This window comes from Carassius carassius, chromosome 7 (assembly GCF_963082965.1).
Source record: "Carassius carassius chromosome 7, fCarCar2.1, whole genome shotgun sequence".
In the NCBI taxonomy this organism is placed as follows: domain Eukaryota; kingdom Metazoa; phylum Chordata; class Actinopteri; order Cypriniformes; family Cyprinidae; genus Carassius; species Carassius carassius.
The window spans coordinates 9,273,693-9,297,723 of NC_081761.1; the positions used below are offsets into that span (position 1 = coordinate 9,273,693).

At 39.6% G+C, this 24,031-nt stretch overlaps 1 protein-coding gene across 2 annotated transcripts; it reads left to right on the forward strand.

The window, feature by feature from the left end:
- Positions 1-836: 836 nt before the first annotated feature.
- crmp1 (collapsin response mediator protein 1) lies at positions 837-22,093 on the forward strand. 2 transcript variants are annotated; one of them, XM_059553758.1, is made up of 14 exons: positions 837-1,324; positions 8,335-8,423; positions 9,009-9,193; positions 9,772-9,936; positions 10,624-10,685; positions 10,776-10,856; positions 10,943-11,011; positions 11,124-11,244; positions 11,867-12,023; positions 18,017-18,158; positions 18,240-18,410; positions 18,677-18,856; positions 20,272-20,437; positions 20,560-22,093. In XM_059553758.1, exons 1-14 carry the CDS (start codon positions 974-976, stop codon positions 20,649-20,651), a joined length of 2,031 nt encoding a protein of 676 aa, XP_059409741.1. In that variant the 5' UTR covers positions 837-973; the 3' UTR covers positions 20,652-22,093. The 2 variants fall into 2 exon arrangements, with proteins under 2 accessions (XP_059409741.1, XP_059409742.1); XM_059553759.1 differs by lacking the exon at positions 837-1,324 and adding an exon at positions 7,341-7,516.
- The last annotated feature ends 1,938 nt before the right edge of the window (positions 22,094-24,031 follow it).

A 24,031-nucleotide genomic window follows, 5' to 3' on the forward strand; every position in this document is an offset into this window, starting at 1 on the left:
TATCTTTGCTCGCAGTGGCCTATGCCTTTTCACAGAAGGCGCAGTTTGAAGTGTTGTCGCGGGACGCTCGTGCAGCTCCAGTGTTCATTAAACCCCAGGCTATTTGTGATACAAAGATGAAAAAGGGCATTTACGCCAGAAGGTGACAAAAGTGTTTTTATTATAAATAATTTGTTCATGGTTGAAAAGTGCGAGTCCAGAAAGAGTGTTTGTTTGTTTGTTTGTCTAACTGTGAGACAGTAATAAGGTATAGAAAAAAAAGTTGATTAAAAAGAAAACAATAATAGCTTAGCTAAATAATATTGATTAGCTCTCTGGTGCCCTGGTCCATTCACTTCGAGGAGAATATTCCTATTCATTTCGTTCAGGAATATCATTCTGTTCTTTCACATATCCTACGTAGGTGATTAAGGGAAGGGCTTATATTGTTCAAAACATCATATTAAAAATGTATCCCAAACAGTCACGTGTTGAAACGGGAGAGACTTAAGTGAAAACATAATTAAAAAATATATAGGCTAGTGCGTCTTGTAAATGAGCAATTAAATTTGAAAGATAGCTACGTTTACGACTCAAAACAGCCTAGAGCTCTCAAAAGTTCCACGCGTTTGCTGATAGATTTATGCAAGTCAGTGCAGCTGACTGCAGTGTTTTTGCGCATCTTGCACGCACTTTGGGGTGGAGGCTGGCACTCACTGCATTGCTTAGTCTAAATCTTAATTTAGACAAAAAAAAAAGCTTTGATATAGGTCTAAATTAAAACAGTTAAATTAATTTGCTTTTACCAATATTCAGAGAGAACTAGATTTGATGCAATTTTATTCGGACTAGCTATCACTGTCGGGAAAGTAGATCGCAGCATCATTTTCAGTCTGCAAGCTGCGACCTCCAGGCAAACCAAGACTGACCTGGTTTTCTGCACTGGCATCTCGCTTCATCATTGTATTAGAGCATCATCTCCCTCTTATGAGTGATGTCGGACTGTAGGCGACAGTGGAACCGGGAGGATGAGCTCCCTGTGTACCTGGCTAAACCCATCTCGACCGGACCCAACCAGCGCCACAAGTCTCACGGAATGTTTAGCTCCGTCGAGGGCGCGTATGATAACAAGACTATCGATTTTGACCAGTACGCCATAGGGAGGAAGGGGAACAGGAGCTCACGTAGCAGTAGCAGGGAACGCATCGTGGATGGGGACTTTGAAGCTTATGAGATCAGCGGGGGGACCATCAGCTCCCCGGGTGAGAGAGACGACGGGCGTCCGGGTGTCGAAATCACGGATCAGGCTGAAAAGGAATGTCGTTATGAGCAAAACAACGGAAAGGTGAGCTTAAATGTTATGCGTGTCAATTTTCGGCGCATTTGAGCCTTAAACCATGCAAGTATGGCAACACAAGGTTAAAATGTTCTCATAAAAAATAGGTCTACTCTGTAAAGCATATAATGAACAAGTAGGCTACCTGTTCTGACATAAAATGTGAAAGTAAAAACCTTAGTTAACTGCTAGTTACCATAGCCTACTTTATATGATAAAAAAAGAAAGAAAGAAAATATACAAATGCTGGAATTTTTTTATAATAAACTAACAAAATTAACTATTATTCGCCTATTATGCGAAAGTAAACCCCTATAGGCTACTTTGAAAGCATACTAAGATGTAAAAACTAATAGCCTACTGTAATTTTACTAGAAGGAACGAGATGCTGTGTCGAGAACGTTTGGGGAACGCGTCCAGCGTGACGTCTCTGAATAATGTGTATAATCAGTCCAAAGGAAGGGCAAGACATCATTGGCGGGTGACGTCAGAGACCAGGAAGCATAAAAGCACGGTAATCAGCCTCAAAGGATGAAGCAAGCGCCAGCCAGAGATGCCGGAAGTTTGGCACTGCGACGCAGCGTCTCGTTCCTTCGAGGAACCAGGGTTACATATGTAACCTTAGACGTTCCTCTTCAGGAACTCGAGCTGCGTCGAGAACGTTTGGGGAACGAGAATGCCCACGCCGCCAGACTTTCAAATCTCTGCCTAGTGTGGAAGAGCACAGCTAAAGCAAGAGAAGGAGAAGGAGCCTGACAGAAATTGGGGACAACCCGTCCAATGGCCAAACTTCAGAAGGAGTGAGTCTTGACCCCGAGGAGAGGGGAGATCAGAGGACTCGAGGCTTAGGATAGCATCCTGATCACCGGTTAGCATAAGCTTCTTCTGGCCGGAGGCCTCAGCCTAAGCGCACCATTGAGGAAACATGTAACCAGAGGGTTTCTGCTCACTGACTGGCCACCGAGAGGGGCGCGGTAGGCCACCATGGCCGCCACGTAGACCTTCAGGGTGGAGTGGGTCAACCCTGCGGAGAGCCTGCAGGAACTCCAGCACTGTACCATCCGGGCAGTTAACTGGGTCGAGCTGGCGGTCTCCGCACCAAGAAGTGAAAAGCTTCCTCATTAAGTTTCCTTATTGAGGGAGCTCTGGATTGGAGAACGGTCTTACAATATCGGTTGAGAGACCGGAAGCTAAGAGTTGTGCCTCCTCAGAGACCACACCTACAGCCTCTAAGCTCCATGTGGGGACGCACCCTCCGCCTGCGAGAGGAGATCTCTACTGACGGGAACCTCCCATGGAGTGCCGTCAAAAAGACAAATCAGGTCCAGGAACCATTCCCGGCCCGGGCAGAATGGGGCTACTAACAGCAGCCGGACTCCATCCCGGCGCACTCTCTCCAGAACTCCAGAGAGCAGAGCAATCGGGGGAAAAATGTACAGATGAAGTCTCGGCCACGTCTGTACCATGGCGTCCAGCCCCAGTGGAGCTGGATGAGTCAGAGGAAGCCAGAGGGGACAGTGCAATGTCTCTCGAGTCGCAAACAGATCCACCCGAGTCTGGCCAAACTCTCCAACTCTGCTTCATCACCTCGGTGTGAAGCCGCCATTCCCCGGGCCTCGGCCCCTGCCTCAACAGGATGTCTGCTCCCATATTAAGATGCCCAGGAATGTGAACTGCTCTGAGCGAGAGGAATTCGTCCTGGGCCCATACAAGGATCTGGTACGCTAGTTGTATAAACGGTGCAGACCTCCTTGGTGGTTGATGTAAGAGACCACCGCTGTGTTGTCGGTGCGCACCAACACATGGTGACCTCTTAGGTCTGGGAGAAAATAACGAAGTGCACGAAGCACGGCCAGCATCTCCAGGCAGTTGATGTGCCAGATGGCGACCACTTCACAGACCATGGGCAGGGTGGCCACTCATGAACGGACCCCAGCCGGTGAGGGACGCGTCTGTCGCTAGCATCCCCAGGTGACAAGGAGCTCCCAGCACCGGGCCCTGAGACAAGAACCAAGGCTTCCTCCACATATCCAAGGCATGTAGGCAGCACCGTGTGACCTTTAGCATGCAAAGTGGGTTTCCCCCCTCAGGGAGAACCCCTTGGTCTTGAGCCACCACTGTATGGGTCTCATGTACAGCAGGCCAATAGTATTTACGTTGGACGCAGCTGCCATCAGACCCAGCAATCTCCATGACTGCTTGACAGTGAGTGACCGGCCTTCTCTCGTGACTGCAATGAGGATCGACTCGATCCGTGCAGGTGACATACGAGCCTGCATCGTGGTCGAATCCCACAACATGCCCAGATAAGTGGTTCTCTGTACTGGAGAAAGCACACTTTTCTTGGCGTTAAGTCTTAACCCAAGCTCTTTCATGTGAGCGAGAATGACACCTCGGTGCTGAACTGCTAAGATTAAGCTGATATCAACCAATCGTCAATGTGGTTGAGTTGTGAAAGTGTGGGGTGAGAGTGCAAGGCCAGTGGAAAATCCTTATTGGTAGGCTTTTGCCCCCAAAAGCAAACCTCAGGAACTTCCGATGAAGGATGGAGATAAGTGCATCTTTTTGATAGATCGTGACACACCAGTCCTCGGACTTGGCCTGTCGAGAACGAGCTCTAGATCTAGTGAACACGGGTGGAGATAGGACGAGCCGTCTCCAACCCGTTCGCCAGATCATGTGCGATTCCTGCTAACGCGGTCGCCACAGTGCCTCAGCCCCAGCGCGACCGCAACCGCAAGATCGCATGCACGGATACACTCCTCAGAGCGTGCAGCAGCGAGCTGTCTCAGAAGGTGAAGAAACCGCAGCGCTGGCGAGCTCCACTCTTCATTAATGCTGCATATTATAATATTAGGCATAATATGCTTGTGTAACTGGTGCTTGTGTGACTGGTGCTTGAACAACTGGCGAGCTCATCGATGCCTTTCCATATCAATCTCCTCAGAGAAAGACAGGCAGCGTGTCGCACCCTCTCATCGGGGAGAAAGTACTGCAAACGCGGGCTTCCGAACCCCCGAGAGCGGGCGCCGGATCTGGTGGCTAAGAAAGAAGATAGGGACTTGCCCGTCTTACATTCCTTCCAGCAGATCGGAAAGCAAATCCCACGAGCACAACCACCGCGCCGCCTCGGCAAAAGCGGGGCTGGCACCGCGAGAAATGCCAGTGAAAGGTCTCCTCAAAGAGAGCCTTCTGAGAGTGAAGCAAAGGCTCGCATCGCAGCCGTCAACTCCCTCGAGAGCTGACACTGCGCGCTTCACCTACCTTTTTTTTTTTTTTTGGCAGGGAAAACACACAGCCTGAACGCTGCCTGCTCTCGCCCAAAACTTCTCTTGATTGAAGCTTTGACAATGGTGTTTATCAGTGGACAAACGACACTTAATAAGACTCACAAACAGATAGCGACTGACACACACACAGAGTGCTTGCTGAAGACACAAGGCTGATTACCGGCTTCGCCGCTCATGCTTTTATGCTTCCTGGTCTCTGACGTCACCCGCCAATGACGTCTTGCCCTTCCTTTGTATGGAAGCATATGGGTAGCGATATTCAATTTGAAATGTAATATGCAAAATGACAATGCAATATGTAAAATGGCAATGCATTTCTGTATTTACATTTACATTTTCCAATACATTTGTGCAACGTTTGGTGCAAAATGAAAATGAAAATTAAATTACATAATTTTCATTTGCCATTTACAGTTTTAATATGTAAAATGAAAGCTAATTTTAACGCTTTATAAGTTGCAAAATTAAAATGAAAATGTATTACAGAAATGATTAGATATGTATAACATGTTCAAGCAAAAACTGTGGCAAAATTATCATTTAAATGCTATTTTTCTTAAATGCATTAACACTCAGTCAAGACACTTACAATTGCATTTTCATTCAGTGTCCCGCAATGAATGTAGCAAAATTCAATGTGCACATTGAAAATGCATTCCGAGCCGATCACGTGTCCGCCCCCTCCCGCCATGTCAATCACTGCCTGAACAAGGCGGGGCTTGCAGAAGGTCAGAGACTACAACCTCAAGAAGAGGATTCAAGTGAGAGAACATGGACAAGACCGTTGGTCCGTGTACGTTTTGATCATTTCAGTTTATGGCTTTAATATTTAATTCGCACTTGTGGGCGGAGCTGAAAAGCTGCTTTCATCTGATTGGTCGAATCGCTCCACCTTCAACTCGGTCTTTTCATTCTTTCAGGCAAATTAAGAGTCAGTGCGAGTGAAGCACTGTAATTTCTGAAACCACCGCTCACTGTTAATTAGCATAATATTTGAATCGATGTAGCTGGGCACATAATTCGTGCTGCTGAGACCTGCAAATTATTTCTAGGTTGTAGTATTGTATGAATATTGTCAATAATAGACTGAACAGTTCCATGTCTGTAACATTTACCACTCTCATCTTTTAAGTCATAAGGCACTAGGTATGTGTGTCTGACATTAATAAATAATTTTAAAAATTAATATTGTTACATTTCTGAAATAAAAATAGTAAAATTAGCTCTATGCTGCTCAGTGCTCCTGTAGCCTACCCCAGAGCGCCCTCTCGCGGCTGTAGACGGTAATGTTTTCTCTTGGCTCTGAATAAATGCGACTTATATATGTTTTTTTCCTCGTCATGACGTATTTTTGGATTGATGCAACTTATACCAAAAGATACGGGTAAAATTATTATTATTATTTATTATGAGAGTAATTGACACAGACTAGAACTTTAGTTTTTCACCAAATTCAGCTCAGATCTTCAGACTCGTCTGACTCGTGTTGCTGTATAACTGGCCAGACTTACCTTCCCAAAAAATCCTATTTAATTTTATTTCATAAATTTAACTATATTTATTTCCACTTCACTTTTATCCAAGGAGACAGAACTATTTGCACTTTTTTTATTAGTGGGGCAATATTTATACAATACTATAACCTAGAAATAATTTAGCGGGGTCTCTTGCAAGTCGCAGCAGCACGAATTATGTGCCCAGCTACATCGATTCAAATATTATGCTAATTAACAGTGAGCGGTGGTTTCAGACATTACAGTGCTTCACTCCCACTGACTCTTATTCTGCCTGAAAGAATGAAAAGACTGTGCTGAAGGTGGAGCGATTCGACCAATCAGATGAAAGGAGTGCTTCAGCGCCGCCCACAAGTGCAAATGAAATATTGAAGCCATAAACCGAAATGATCAAAACGTACACGGACCAACGGTCTTGTCCATGTTCTCTCACTTGAATCCTCTTCTTGAGATTTGAGTCTCAGACCTTCTGCAAGCCCCGCCTTGTTCAGGCAGTGATTGACATGGCGGGAGGTGGCGGACACGTGATCGGCTCGGAATGCATTTTCAATGTGCACATTGAATTTTGCTACATTCATTGCGGGACAATGAATGAAAATGCAATTGTAAGTGTCTTGACTGTGAGTGTTAATGCGTTTAAGAAAAATAGCATTTAAATGATAATTTTGCCAAAGTTTTTGCTTGAACATGTTATACATATCTAATCATTTCTGTAATACATTTTCATTTTCATTTTGCAACTTATAAAGCGCTAAAATTAGTATTCATTTTACATATTAAAACTGGTGTATGAAATGCCAAATGAAAATTATGTAATTTCATTTTCATTTTCATTTTGCACCAAACGTTGCACACATGTATTGGAAAATGTAAATCTAAATACAGAAATGCATTGCCATTTTACATATTGCATTGTCATTTTGCATATTACATTGCAAATTGAATATCGCTACCCATATGCTTCCATACCTTTGGACTGATTATACACATTATTCAGAGACGTCACGCTGGACGCGTTCCCCAAACGTTCTCGACGCAGCTCGAGTTACTGAAGAGGAACTAATTTTACGAAACTATTAGTAGACCAGTAATCCATAACCCTGACATTGTTTTTACCGATTCTCGTCCAGTTTTCTCTCTGTTTCATGTGAGGAGGGCGCTCCAACATACACTCTAATACAAAACACGTCTTCGAACAGGCGAACAGATAATACACTCAAACACACACACAACCCCCTCGGAAGAGGTGCTCGCTTGTGCAGCACTAACGGAGCGCTAGTTCAATAAGTGGGTCGGTGGCAAAAAGAAGCGGGGGCTCATTTTTCATCTCCTCAAATCATAAAAGAGAGATGTCTGGGACGGGCTACCAAGGAAAGAAGAACATCCCGCATTTGACGGTAAGACACCGGCTGCACGGCGAGCCTTCTGCTCCCGGTAAATCCTGCGCGTGGGGGAAACGAGACGAGAAGGGATTAAATTCTTAGCGAGCCAACAAAGCAGAGGCCGCTAAGAGCACTGAAATCAGTCAAAGGAAAGGTTACAATTACTGCTACAATGAGGCACAGCCAGGCACACATCCCTGCCGTGCACAAAACGAGCATCGCTCCGTTTGCATTTACAATAGATGCCGGGATAAATAATGAATCGTGCATGAATTTATAGCAGCTTTGTTGGGCGCGTTTCATTTGACAAATAGCGAGTGCATATGCAGCGGACCAGACGCAAAATCTGGAATAAACAGGCACTTGTTTTTTTTAATGCCAGTGCACACATTTAAACTATTAAAGAACATAGGAATATGAGCTCTATGTGTTGTAATTTATGCCTGTAGTTATGAGTAATGGATTAGAATGATCCTAATCCTAGACTGAAGCAATCTTTGCGATCTGTGCCTCGTTGACATCTAGGAATAGCGCATATATCTAGGCTTATGCTTTGAATATGAAGCCTGAATCAGTTTAGGAAAACGCCATGCAATGTGCCTTCCTGACAACTGGGTGATGCGAGGTTACCATGGCAACCTAACTTCTTTCCACATTACTACATTTGCTCTTCTCTGTTCATAAAACCCCACCTATTCACAGAGTGTGAGGCTGAAAGTGTGCAGAAGGCTCTGTTATCAGTGAATTGCAAATATAGCAGGTAAAATAAGCTTTAAACTCCTGTTGGTCACTCATTCTCTTGCTTTCTCTCTGTGTTTTCTTCTTTTCTTCAGAGCGAGCGGCTGCTGATTAAAGGTGGAAGAGTGGTCAATGATGATCAGTCGCTATATGCTGACGTTTATGTTGAAGATGGAATTATTAAGTAAGACACCATGCACAAGCAAATGCACACGTTTACAAAAGCACTATAAAAAAATCAAGTCAAGTCAATCAAGTCAACATTAATGTGCAGGAAAAATGTCCAGTTTGCTTAATGTTAACGTTATTTTAAAACAATTATATTAACAATTAATTAATTAATTAATTACAATTACAATTTTAGAAATCTGAAATAACTGTCTACTGTTTGCTGGCATTTATTTTTGAAAAAGTATTTATGCTCATGGACAAGCAAATATTAATATGAATGATTTTCATATAAAGGCCCATTCATACTGAGTGACATACTAAGTGAGTGGACACTTATGAGATAGATTATGCAGATTGTGTAGATTTCTGTGGCTGTCAACAGAATGAAATAATGCTTAATTGCATTATATTGTATAACATATTAAATTTTGCATCAAATGAAATTCTCTTGTGGCATTAGGCTATTAAAACCTTTTCATAACTTTTTTTTGTTTCAATTGCACAACTGTATTTTGGCCTGTTGTGTAATATAGTGCATGTTTAATATGTCATCTGTTTGTGTAGTATGTAATGTGTTCATTTCCCATCTCGCCTTCAGACAGGTTGGGGAGAACTTGATTGTGCCGGGGGGCATCAAGGTGATTGAGGCTAATGGGTGTATGGTGATTCCTGGAGGTATTGATGTGAACACCTGTCTGCATAAGTCTTACTTGGGCACTCCACCTGTGGATGACTTCTACCAGGGAACCAAAGCTGCTCTGGCAGGAGGAACCACCATGATCAGTAAGTCTGGATCAATTGTTAATATGGCATTTTAAAAAAAGAAGAAGAAAGTGTTTCTTAAAAAAAGAACTCAAATGACATTTGATCTCAGGATTGTGGCAAAGGTTCAAGTATGTGATTGTGGCAAAGGTTCAAGTATGTTGAATATTTAGGATGCAGTGCCAAATGTTCTGAACAACTTCCTGGACTAGGACTTGCATCTCCCTGTGAGAGCAAAGCAGTGTCCCAAATGTGTCTGTTGTTGCTTGCTACAAGGACATGCCCTCGACTCATATCAGCTATAGCCAATCAGATTTTATTTTCTCTAGCAGTCAGAGCCAAGAGTTATTTTATGGTTACAATAGCTAATTTTCTTTAAACAATGTATTAGAACTATTAACTGTTGTGTGTGAGACAAAGAACGAAAAGAGTCTGTGCTTGATAAAAGTCTTAAAGGAGCATACAAAAATCAATAGAGTAATTTAGGACTAAAGCAGCAAAGTAACAGAATCTTCAACATAAAATAATAGGAACTATTTAATGGGATCTTCAAAAATTGATCAAACATTTTGAGCAGAATCCATCATTTTCTGTTTCAGTTGACCATGTGACTCCACAGCCTGGTGACAGTCTTTTGGAGGCCTTTGAGAAGTGGCAGGAAGCAGCTGATAAAAAGTCCTGCTGTGATTACTCACTTCATGTGGATATCCCTCATTGGCATGAAGGTGTGAAGGAGGAGCTGGAACAGCTGGTACAGGAAAAAGGTGAACACATATTTAAAGATGTGACAGTATTTGCAAAGGTAAAAGTATTTTGTGCTTTTAAAGCCACATATCATGATCATACTGATGTTTCAGAGCCACCTGATAAATGTGCCAAATGCTGAGGATTGTTAATTCACAACAGTTAAAATGTTTGGGGTTAGTCAAAAAAAAAAAAAAAAAAAAAACACGAACATTAATTTATAAAAGGACACATTATATTGATCAAAATTAATAGTGAAGACACTCATCTTTGAAGTGTTAAATTTTTTTTACATTTCAAAAATAAATGTTCCTTTGCATTTTCTATTGATCAAGTATCCTGACAAAATGTCAAAATGATGGGTTTAAAAAAATATTAAGAAGACCAACTGGTTTAAAAAATATTTATTGAGCAGTAAATCAGCACATTAGAATAATTTAAAGGATTATGTGACACTGAAGACTAGAGTAATGGCTGCTGAAAAACAAAAACAAAAATCAAAAGAATAAATTGCATTGTAAAATGTACTATAAATTGCAATAATATTTCACAATATTGCAGTTTTACTGTGTCTTTTCAAACAAATCCAGCCTTGGTGAGCATAAGAGAAGTCTTTCAAAAAATTAAATAATGTCACACACTCAAAACGTTTGAACGGTACTGTATTTTTTTCTGAAATGCATGTTAATGTTCTCTTCTTTTGGCAGGAATCAACTCTTTCCAAGTGTACATGGCTTACAAAGGGTTATTTCAAATGCCTGACTCTCAGGTTAGGTATCTATGCTTCCATCTATAGGGCATCCTGTACTGTGATATAATAACATAACTAATTTGATCACTCTTTCTTTCTCTCATCTAGTTGTATGAAGCATTCTCATTCCTAAAGGAGCAGGGGGCAGTGGTGCTGGTGCACGCAGAGAATGGAGACCTCATAGCGCAGGTACCTGTTGTCTAATGAGCAAATGTCACACAGAATTCAAACACATTCTTCTGCCACTTTCTGTTTTTTCAATATTTGTGTTAAAGGAACAAAGCAAAATCTTGGGAATGGGCATCACTGGTCCCGAGGGCCACCCACTGAGCCGCCCAGAGGAGGTAGAATCAATAAATTGGCAAACTATTAAGATGTTTAACTGAGTAACTGTTTATCCAGTCAGTTTTTTTGCAGAGTGGAGTGTCTTGATGTAACTGGACGTCTGTTTCACAGCTGGAGGCGGAGGCTGTTTTCCGCGCTATCACCCTTGGCAACCGAGTCAACTGCCCTGTCTACATCACCAAAGTGATGAGTAAAAGTGCAGCTGATACTGTGACAAATGCACGGAAGAAAGGTGACTACATATTGTGAAATATTGTTGCATGCTGAATTCACAATTTAACATACTTGAAAGAAGTCTCCCACCCAGGCTGCACTTATTTGATCATACATAAAGTAAAAAATTAAATTTTTGAATTTTTTTTACAATATTTTCAAATGTAATATATTAAAAAGCTGAATTTTCAGCAGTCTTCAGTTGTCACATCATCCTACAGAAATCATTTTAAATACCTGATTTGCTGCTCAAGAAACATCACTTATTATTGTCACTGTTCAAGACTGATAGTTGAAGTTGTACTGTTCAATATGTTTGTGATGTTACATTTTTCAGAATATATTTGACGGAATTTTTGTAACAGTAATAAGGCTTTACTGTCACATTTGGTCAGTTCCTTGCAGAATAAAAGTAATATTTAAAAAAAAAAAATATATATATATATATAAATATATATATATATATATATATATATATATATATCATTATTATTATTAACACCAAATTAAAGTGTAGTAGCATAAATGGTAGGTGTACTCAAAAAACAAAAAGTTATTTATTGCAATGTCTAGCAAACTTGAATATACCAGTCTCACAATTTATGGGCTTTCTCTCTTTATTTAATTTTTCCTGGCTTTAGGCTCTGTTGTTTTTGGCGAGCCAATCACAGCCAGCATAGCAACAGATGGATCTCACTATTGGAGTAAAAACTGGGTGAAAGCAGCAGCCCATGTGATCTCTCCACCCCTCAGCCCTGACCCGACAACACCTGATCACCTTCACTCTCTGCTGGCCTGGTAAATAATTTTGAGTTATTTCGACATTTTCGACATCTATGACAGTTGCACTGTTAGTGTAGATGCAGTGTAATACTGAAGTCCTATGCAAAGTGGCACTATCTATGGAAGTAAAATAATGACTTATGTCTTTGAAACAAAAAAGCATGCTGAATAGCACTAACTGAAAAATAATGCATTGCATTAACAGTACTTGCATTTTAATGCCTTGTATTTCCAGGGCTTGCATTGTTAGGTCCTGAAATTTTATATAGTTGTTCATTTAAGCTGTGAATATTTCAATTGAAAATATTTCACACACCTTTTCATAATTAAAAAAATCAATAATTCATATTCACGTTCCAGAATTCACTTCCAAAATATTAAATCGGTTAAAAAAATACGATGTATAATATTCGACAGGCAAATTTCGGTCCATTTTATTTCACTTTCCAAATTCGCTTCCACCAATTCAGTGGTTAAAATTCGGCAGATAATTCGCCCTTTCACATCCGGGAGCTGCAGGAATAGCAGTAGAGCACAGAGGCGTGATCTCCATCTGCTGTCAGTCGCTCACCAGCAGGTGGTGCAAGCGGCTGTTATATAAGGCCAAAGCAACAGGTGGATTAAGTAATACAGTTACAAAAACTGATCTGCAGAAATTAAGCAAGCGCTAGGTAGAAGTTTTGATTATCGGGGCATGTGGAAAAGCAGATTGTGCGTATGTTTATTTCAACCTCTTTGCTGTTACCAAGTAAGCAGCATTCAAAGGAGATTATAATGGTGTTTTACCCAACGCTGAATTACAGAACTAACATTACATCTAAGGAAGACACATATTGCTTTCGGTTGTTTAGTTTCCGTAACTTTGTGTCATGGCTTTTGCGTCGCTGAGCTGTAATACTGGGGATCCCCTCACGTCACACTCCAGGATTCCCCAATGACGAGTAATGCTTCTCAGTCAAATAATACTGTGATATAAGACCTCAGATCTCAGAATACATTTTATTGATGATTATGCAAACTATATACAGGCAAGCAAATGGGGTCAAAAAGAATCCAATGCGCTGCATTTTCTTTATAATGGATTTTCATTACCGCTGATCTATAAAGTCGACAGTCACACAAAGATACCAATACCATGATTAGTTTTAACAATATGCAACCAATTTATATTAACATAAAAAAATGAGTTAAAAACAATCTAGGTATATTCAGAAAATTTAAACTGAAGAAATTATTGACGTGCTACCGCTCCCAAGGGACCGTCTGACAATTCCACTGACTGGGTTAAAAGGTCCAATGTGTTTTAATTAAAATTTTAAATAACACAGTCAAATTCTTAATCTTGTATTTCTCATAGTGATTTTCTACAGGTGAGATTTTGCCAATACCTCCCTTCATATATTTACAGTATACAATTATTTACATATTAAAGATCCCTGGAAAGGGTTTTCATGTTCCAACAGTTGTAGTACATTGCTAGATACAAGACTGACTTACTAGGGATGGGCGTTTTCCACAAATATCACATTCGAATATTTGAGCTCACAAAAAAAGAATATTCAAATATTTGTTTATTTAAATTAAGTTTAATGAGTCAGACGTTATTTTTCAGCAACATTTGTTTTCGTCATTTTGAACAAGCTTACACACAATAAGCTTGATTATTACACATTGTGTTTTGTAGCTGAAAACCTTTAACAATGCGTGCAAACAAATAAAAGTACAGGGTAAAGCAGCCTGCAGCAATTATATTGTACACTTAACTTTTAAACTGTCAGCAAATCTTTTTTGCTTTTTTTTTATTGTTTTACATGTTCTTGTTAAGAAACACGGGCATGTAAACATGATCGGGGGAAAGTCGGCTCCTTAGTCTGTTAACAATAAGGCCGGCCGTGGAGAAAACGCGCTCTGACGGCACAGACGTTGTCGGGACTCACAATAACGGTGAGCTAAGCGAATATGTTTTGTGAAGCGCTTCGTGTTTTCGTTTCACCACTGAATGGGATCCTCATCTGGTGGAATACATGGCTCCAGCAAGAACTGCTCCCACTCGTCTCGGCTGGACTCTCTGTAATCATCGCTGGAGAACTGGCTCTGCCTTTTCCAACGAGTGGGCATTGCATCTTCTTCATCGTGGCGACTGCATCCGCACCACTCGCATCAAGGAAAATGTTCTGATAATGTTCAAAAAAAGTGTTTTTTTCTTACTTCTCTCATGTTTTCATCGAGAAACCTGAGATGTTTGTGCCGAGGGTCTAGGGCAGACGCGAGAAGAGGAGTTTTCACTGCATTCTCCAAGTTAGCGGTGTTTATTCGTTGCTTGAGAGATGCCGCAAAAATGTTCTTGAATTCGGTCACTTTCTGTGATTCTCCACGGCATATTTGAAGTAGAAGACCGCAGTTCTTAGGGGGCGTTCACATATCGCGTCTTTTGCATGCTCAATTTCGTTATTTCCAATGTAGGCACGCGGTATGCGCGCTCATAATGGAAGCGACGCGGTCGCGATGCGCACGCGGTGCGACGCGCCGTTTTTTCCAGGCGCATCCGCACTGCATCGAGTTAAAAACATCTCAACTTTCAGAATGCCACAAGTGCACCGCAGGTCATGTGACAAGAACTAAACATTCAGCTTCATCCTTTCCCTGAACGTTGAAAGCTCAGCCAAGATGAAGGACCAGCTGATCATAGCTCTATATGGATTGCCACTTTGAAATAAATTTAGTATCAGAGCTACTGAAACCGATTTTTTTTGTGCTGCAAATCCATTTATCCTTTGCTGAAATTTCCGCGTCTTCATGGAGAGAGCGCGTCATTGTTGCTTAGCCTCAGGAGAGCTTCTGCCCGAGCGCATAGCCTTTTCCACGCGTTATTAGGCGCGATATGTGAATGGCCCCTTATTCATTCATTAATTATTTTTTAAATAAATTAAATAAATTATTTTATATATATAACATGCACTTTTTCTTGCTCCGTAACTTGCGTTCATATCCTCATCTGTCTGTATATAGTTTGCATCATCAGTCAGATGTGAGTTTTGTCTTTTAATCGCTGTCACTGTTAGTGCGCTGAGCCACGTAATGTGTTTTCTTTTCTTTAACAGATTTCTGAGGGAAACAGCGTGAAACCTTGAGCGTTCGTTCATACTTTACATCTGCTTAACTGTCTATATAGTTTGCATAATCATCAATAAAATGTATTCTGAGATCTGAGGTCTTATATCACAGTATTATTTGACTGAGAAGCATTACTCGTCATTGGGGAATCCTGGAGTGTGACGTGAGGGTATCCCCAGTATTACAGCTCAGCGACGCAAAAGCCATGACACAAAGTTACGGATAAACATACGCACAATCAGCTTTTCCACATGCCCCGATAATCAAAACTTCTACCTAGCGCTTGCTTAATTTCTGCAGATCAGTTTTTGTAACTGTATTACTTAATCCACCTGTTGCTTTGGCCTTATATAACAGCCGCTTGCACCACCTGCTGGTGAGCGACTGACAGCAGTTGGAGATCACGCCTCTGTGCTCTACTGCTATTCCTGCAGCTCCCGGATGTGAAAGGGCGAATTATCTGCCGAATTTTAACCACTGAATTTGTGGAAGCGAATTTGGAAAGTGAAATAAAATGGACCGAAATTTGTCTGTCGAATATTATATCGTATTTTTTAACCGATTTAATATTTTGGAAGTGAATTCTGGAACGTGAATATGAATTATTGATTTTTTAATTATGAAAAAGTGTGTGAAATATTTTTAATTGAAAAATTCACAGCTTAAACGAACAACTATATTAAATTTCAGGACCTAAAGATGCAAGCCCTGGAAATACAAGGCATTAAAATGCAAGTACTGTTAATTCAATGCATTATTTTTTCAGATAGTGCTATTCAGCATGCTTTTTTGTTTCAAAGACATAAGTCATTATTTTACTTCCATAACTATCTGCCAATTTTTCCTTTACTTTGGCTCTTTGCTACACCCTAGCAGCAGACACACTTTTTCCTGGCCCCATTTCTAAAAATAGATCAGGCTTTCATCTCCTGTTACCATGGTTACAGCACTCTCCTCCTCCCTCCCCACCACACACACATACACACACACACACACACACACACATAGCTTGCAGGCTGCTAGAGAGAGAGCCTGCTATGAGAGAGATGTCATTATGTTGACATCCACAGCCACACATACTTTCACATGCATGCACACACACACACACACACACACACACACACACTCACAGGCACAGAGGTTCACACCCACACACACACACTGTCACATAGAGGCAGACGGACACAGCTGGAGAGAGGACATTTATTTTTTAGCATAGATACATTAGACGGGTCCAAAGGATGAGAAGAAATTCTAGAATAAGATCAAAGATTCTTTTTTAAGCATTAAACATTATGTGTAGCATGCTAAGAGCAAAATTAGTTTTATTGTGTGTAGATGTATGGTGTTGCATTTTGGGATTTCAAAACATATCACCTCTGTCTGAATCATTTTTTCATCATGTGCATCTTTTGTCCAAATAACAGTCACACATATCCATAAGCATTATGGATGCATACATCCTTTTGTATTACAATAGTTTATCTGAAGCTGACAATTGCAGTTGGGCCTGATTTTATGGTTAGTCCACATGAAGAAACATTTCAGTGATACATAAAAGACAGCAATTTACCTGATGCTGGTTGCTCAATAAGCAAACCTAGTGTAGGTTAAGTGAAAATGTCTTTAATAGTTAATGTTCAGTTGACTATCTCTTATAGTAGCTAAGCTGGTTGGTCAAAAGATAGAAGAGAAATTTGAGAACATGAACAATTAAAATAACAAAGAGCTGTCATATACATCCCTCAGGTCTTTGGAGTGTAATATCTATGGAGCTTGTAATGAATTTAAAATTGAGCAGTAAGATTTTTTTTATTATTTATACATTTATTCAGCAAGGATTCATTAAAAGTGTCAGTTTATGCCACAAATGTTTCTGTTGAAAATTAATTGTTTTATTTGAAATATCTATTCATCAAAGAATCCTGAAAAAAAAATGTATTGCTGTTTTTACAAAAATATGAAGCAGCACAAATATTTTCAACACTGATAATAAGAAATGTTTCTTAAAGGGTTAGTTCGCCCAAATATTAAAATTATGTCATAAATGACTCACCCTCATGTCGTTCCAAACCCGTAAGACCTCAGTTTATCTTTGGAACACAGTTTAAGATATTTTAGATTTAGTCCGAGAGCTCTTAGTCCCTCCATTGAAGCTGTGTGTACGGTATACTGTCCATGTCCAGAAAGTTAAGAAAAACATCATCAAAGTAGTCCATGTGACATCAGAGGGTCAGTTAGAATTTTTTGAAGAATTGAAAATACATTTTGGTCCAAAAATAGCAAAAACTACAACTTTATTCAGGGTTGTCTTCTCTTCCGTGTCTGTTGTGAGCGTGTTCACAGCACTGCAGTGTAGTGATATCCGGTTCGCGAACGAATCACTCGATGTAACCGGATCTTCTTGAACCAGTTCACCAAATCGAACTGAATCGTTTTAAACGGTTCTCGTCTCCAATACGCATTAATCCACAAATGACTTAAGCTGTTAACTTTTTTTAATGTGGCTGACACTCCCTCTGAGTTCAAACAAACCAATATCCCGGAGTAATTCATTTACTCTAACAGTACACTGACTGAACTGCTGTGAAGAGAGAACTGAAGATGAACACCGAGTCGAGCCAGATAACAAACAAAAGATTGACTCGTTCTCGATTTTCACATTTTTTAGTGAATATATAAATTAATGCAACCTTGCTAAGCATAAGAGAAAGAGACATTAAACACACCCCAGACTTTTGAACAGTAGTGTACAATTCTAGGACCATGACACATTATGTAACTCTTAATAAAAATATGGTTGCAAAGAACATCACAACTAGCTCTAGAGCCTGGATCATGTTCTTTATGGAGCTGCTACCCCTGTAATTACATTTCTCTTAATCATTCTTCAGTGGGGATCTACAGGTCGTGGGTAGTGGACATTGTGCTTACAGCACCTCTCAAAAGGCCATAGGGAAGGACAACTTTACCCTTATACCCGAAGGAACCAATGGAGTGGAGGAGAGAATGGGTTTTGTTTGGGACAAAGCAGTGGTAAGTGTATCTGCATGTATGTTTATATGGATTGAAGTGCAGGTTGCATTTATCAGTCACCACTTAACTTGTTCCCTACAGGCTATGGGGAAGATGGATGAAAACCAGTTTGTTGCAGTTACAAGCACTAATGCAGCCAAAATCTTCAACCTGTACCCCCGTAAGGGTCGTATAGCAGTGGGTTCAGATGCTGACATTGTTATCTGGGACCCCAACAAGATCAAGACCATCACAACTAAAGCACAGCAGTCGGTGAGGACTGAAAATCTCTGCACGATGCTGGAATATCGAATGATACTCTGGATGGCTTTTATTCAGTTGTACATACATTTAATACTGCATTGTATATACCTGTAATAGGATGTTGAGTTGTTCCACTCTAATCCATCAATTTTCTACTAATTTTGTTTCTGAATGCCTGCAAAATATTAATTGTGATTTTCTATTTGATAAACAGGTGAAAATGTATGAAAATAGAAAGGATTTTTTCTAGTCTATCTCTCTTCTTCTGTTTCTAGGCTCTGGAGTACAATATTTTTGAGGGGATGGAGTGTCGTGGTGGTCCAGTGTATGTGGTCAGTCAGGGTAAGATTGTGTTTGAGGAAGGGAAGCTTCAGGTTCAGCAGGGGACTGGACGTTTCATCTCTCGCAAACCCTTCCCTGACATTGCCTACCAGCGCATTAAGTACCGCAACAAGGTTTGACTCTTCTTTGATTAATTCACTGACCTTTACTCAGTCTCAGTATATAAAACTATTGGTATATATACAGTGCCATTTAAAATTTTGTGTTCAGTATAATTTTGAATGTTTTAAAGGGGTTATATGGTGCGATTTCAAGTTTTCTTTTCTCTTTGGAGTGTTACAAGCTCTAGGTGCATAAAGAAGATCTGTAAAGTTGCAAAGACTAGTCTTGAACCCAAATAGATATTCTTTATAAAAGTTAAGACTCGTCCACTCCCTCCTACAATGCCTCATTTAAATACACCCCCTTATGTCTATTTCACGATGTGGGAAGATTTGCATAATGTCGCCCCAAATGCTCACGCAAAAAAGAAGGCTTAGCTTTGATTCGCACTGTTTCCATGTTGTGGGGACACTGTTTCGTTGTTTTGAAAATACTTTGTTTGGTCTTCCAAAGGAGGACACAACTAGAAATCAGTGGTTAAGTTGTATTTACAGCACTGTTCCAGAGCAGTTCAACCCAAATATTTAGTGTGCAGCACATTTTATGAAGGACTGTTTCCTGAATCTGGGAGAGTAGACTACAATGCTGGCGCTTCTGACTCACAGTCTGTAAGTACATTTACATATTTAAAGGATTTGCCACTGATGATACAAACGTGAGTTTTGAGTAGTGTAGAAGAAAACGACGCATTTCAGAAAGGTGGGGCATAGAGGAGAAACAATAATGTACTGTATGTGGAAAAATAATGTGTTATATGAACCTTAAACCGCATAAACACATTTCATTTAATTTCACACAAAATAATGTTCTTTTTAGCAACATCATATGACCTCTTTAAAGAATAATCTTTTGCTCGGCAAGGCATTTATCAGTAAAGTAAAAGCAGTAGTATTGTAATTTTTTTGTTAATTTTAATTTTATATTTTAACATATTAAAACATTTAATTTATTCCTTGTGTCACATGATCCTTCAGAAATCATTGTAAGATGTGGATTTGATGCTCAATAAACATTTCTTATCAGTGTTGAAAACTGTTTTTGTGGCAATAGTGATACTTTTTTCAGTAGTTTTGTTCGTTTCTATAGAACTTTCAATAGAAAGTTCAAAAGAACAGCATTTATTAGAAATAGAAATCAATTTACAAAGGTCTTTACTGCTACTGTTTTGATCAATTTAATGCCTCCTTGCTGAATAAAAGTAATAATTTCTTTTAAAACAAACTTTACTGACACCAAGCTTTTTAACAATAGTGTAGTAAAGTAAGGGTTCAGAATTTTCCAAGCATAGTTTTGCTAGATGTGTCATTGGTTTTATTGTGCAAATACAAAGACTGGTAGAAATGAGTGATATTGTTAGTAAACTTTTAGGTTCATGTCTCAGTTTCTCTTAGTAACACCAAACCTGTCGTTTACTGTTGTTTGAAAGGTGATGAGCAAGCAGGGAGTTTCTCGTGGGATGTATGATGGTCCAGTATATGATATCCCAGCCACACCCAAATATATAACCCCAGCACCCTCTGCCAAGACCTCACCCACTACACATCAGCCTCCACCAATCAGAAACTTGCATCAGTCTAACTTCAGCCTATCAGGTGAGGAGATTGCCTATTCTAATGAATATATTACCCTATATCCTCAATTCCTTTGAATGTATCAATTTATCAGTATTTTACAAACAAGTATATAAATTTTATGATTATTTCAATAATATTAGGGGCTCAAATGGATGACAACATTCCTCGGCGCTCTGGCCATCGCATTGTAGCACCACCTGGTGGTCGTTCCAACATCACCAGCCTTGGTTGAGCCCTTCTGCAGCTCCCCTGTGACTTTGAGAGCGCGTGTGTGTATGTATGTGTCTCTGTGTGTGAGTATAAATACAGTTCTATCTGTTGATAAATAATCAGTATTATCCTCTCACAGGGCCATGCTATAAATGATTTTTGTGCAACGCATGCATGTCAAAATATCACTGTACCTTACCTGTGCAGTAACTGTCCCATCTACAGTCAATATTATTGTGTGCATTGTACACAATAGTCTCTCTGCTACGACATATCTAGACAAATACCTATAGATAGCTAGACAATCATTAGAAAATACTTTATATTCGTAACAAATTTCAGAAGAACAATGCTAATATAACTACTCACATTTATTAAAGTTATGTGTTATTAAAACCCTCGTTCTTATGATGTGACCCCAGTGTTTGTGAAAATGTCCTGCTTTAAAGCCCTGTGAAGCCGGTAACTATAGTCATCCCACAAAATGGTGCTCTTCCTACTGGACAACTTACAGAACTAAAGATGACTAGATAAAAGTGCTAGAATGCAGGTCTGAGATCAGTTTTAGCATAGATGTACCACTAATAAGCACATTCTAAAGCTGAGTGACGGTCTGCTCTTGCAAGCACTTTTAACTTTCATGTTCTCTGTGCACTGAAATGTTTTTAATTCTGTGTTATCAGTCTATTTGTGGTAAAGAATGGTGATGGATTGCATGATCTCACATTTAGATGTTGGTATTATTGACACCTGACCTTTTGATTTTTACACTATTTTATACTTTGAAAGGTAATTTTATCAGTCAACTCATCAAATTTGTTATATCACTTTGTATTTTCATTTTACCTGTAGTGAAAAAGGCTGCATGCCATTTTAGCTACTCTAAGCTCTTGGTTGTGTAGATTTTGCTTATTGCTAAATTAGATGTTGACTAGAGAAGGTATTCACATTACCTCATATCACAAATGCAAAATCAATGAATGCAACTAATATGCAACCCGCATTTTTTTTTTTTTTTTTTTTTTTATAAATCTGCAGCACTCACATCTGCAATGCAAATAATCTCATCTGGAAGAGCAAGTCACACATGCATTCAAAAAGAGCTGAAAATGCTTTCATTTCATCTGCCTGTCATCAACTTCTATTGTTAGATTTCTACAGTATTGCTCCACATCCAAGTGGCTCAGGCCTTGTCACTGCGTATGCTCAAAGTCTTAATACCGAACTTCCAGTGCATAAATGGTGATTGCTCTTGTTTTGGACCAGTATAAGGCCAGTGCCAAGCCTGTTTTATTGTTTTCCATACCCCCATTGTGATTTTGTATTGCTTATGGTATACAGTATATAGTGTTTTGTTTTTTGTAATTAATTTTTGTTGGCTGATATCCACTAATGCACTCATTGACTGTTGATAATGATATTCACTTTGCTATGGTAAAATAAAGTTTATAAATAAATTTTGAAGTTTTCATTGTGTGAGATTGCCTTTTCCTGAATTAACCAAATCTGATCTGAAATGGACAAAGAAAACTGGGGTTTAGTAATTCATTTCAGGGTCACAATATAATGTATTTTTCAGTTTCTGTAGACATACAAAAAATCTTGCCAAAAAATAAATACTGAACATTTCCACCATTATTGTCCAGGAAAAACAAGCAAACAAAACATTCCATTAATGTAATGGGATAAAACACCTGCAAAAACAAAGATTGCTTGCATGAGACAGGGCAAAAGTCACACATCTGAGAAATAAAAAATTAAAAAATATAAAGCCTAAAGACAAGCAAGTGAGATTTTTAATGGAGGTACAGAAGATAAGCAAGCACCACTCCTGCAAAGGATAAAAAAGGGATGGATATAAAGGAGCCCGAATGCAGTGACAACATCATTCTGTAGTCAGCTGGTAAAGTGACTTTTTCGGTTCCTTTCCCAAAAATAGGTTCGTTCGTTCAATTAAAAAATTACGTTTTCATCTGTAGCTTTATATGTTCACCACTAGATGTCCTTAGAACTAGTTTTTCTGGAATAGTTCACCCAAAAATAAAAATGTCATCATTTACTCACCCTCTGTTTTTTCCAAACCTATATGAATTTTTTTCTTCTGCTGAACACAAAAGTAGATAATCTGAAGAATGTTAATTAAATAGTTGTTGGTATTGAAATCCGGGAAAATAATGGCTACCAGCTCAGCTTTCTCCAAAATATCTTCTTGTGTGTTCCAACAAAAGTAAGAAATTCATACAAATTTGAAGGATGAGTAAAAAAGGATAACATTTTGGGGTGAACTATCCCATTTAACTAGTATTCAGTTTTATAAGCCATTACAGTACATTCCTCAGCTCTCTGTTCAATAATAAACGTTTTTTTAGAAGTTTATTCTTTAATATCTAATACAACATTAGTTATCTCCTTTATCCGTTAGCAATTTTATTTATAGGCTTACATTACAAGCTTTGATTGAAAGTTATTTATGTGTGATCACCACTATATGCTATTGACAATAGACTTTTTCTATGCAAAATTTCACTGAAATATCTCTAATGTGACCGCACCTGAAGGGGTGCACTGTAGGTCATAACATTAAAGAAACTGTTAACCCAAAAAAATCAGAACAGATTTGGAATTTAACATTACGTTAAGAAACTCAGCACTACATCACTTGCTCATCAATGGATCCTCTGCAGTGAATGGGTGCCGTCAGAGGCGTCGTGCCCATTCGAAGTGAGGGGCAGGGGCGGCTTTAAGCATCTGGGGGCCCGTTTCAATAACTAATATGGGGCCCTGCCCACATAAAATGTAAACATAATAGAGCAGAAAAAGCAAGGTTCCTGTTGGTTTGCATCATATTATTTTATTACTCGCACTTTCAGCTTCATTAAAAGGCAGCTTTATACAAACTATATACAATACAGCGTTTTACGTTGGAATAAGCCTCGCCCTTTCACGCAGGGCAACATCACTGCTTATTTGATTTGCGCAGTAGCTATATTTTCAGCTGTCTGGGCTGACTTAAAAAAAAAAAAAACAGCTCAAACATCCCCTCAACTTGCCGTATTACGGAGCCCGGGAAGTCACCTGTGTAAGTAAAAATAATTTTTAAAAAATCCGTGACGACGGTTTTGGCAATCCGTGCGCCCTAAACCGTACTCACGAATTCTCAAACTGTTCCCTCGGTTTAACAAATCGTGCCCACGGATTAATAAACCGTACCCACGAGTTTCTAACCCGCGCTCTCAGATTTGTAAACAGTGCCTGCAGTTTCTGAAATCTGTACCCACGAATTCATAAACCGTGCCCACGCTTTCGCAATCCGTTCCCACGGGTTTGTAAAATGTACTCACGGATTTGTGGCTCACTCATTTTAGAAGATCATTTGAGAGCTACTTTTTAAAAATGAAAGTG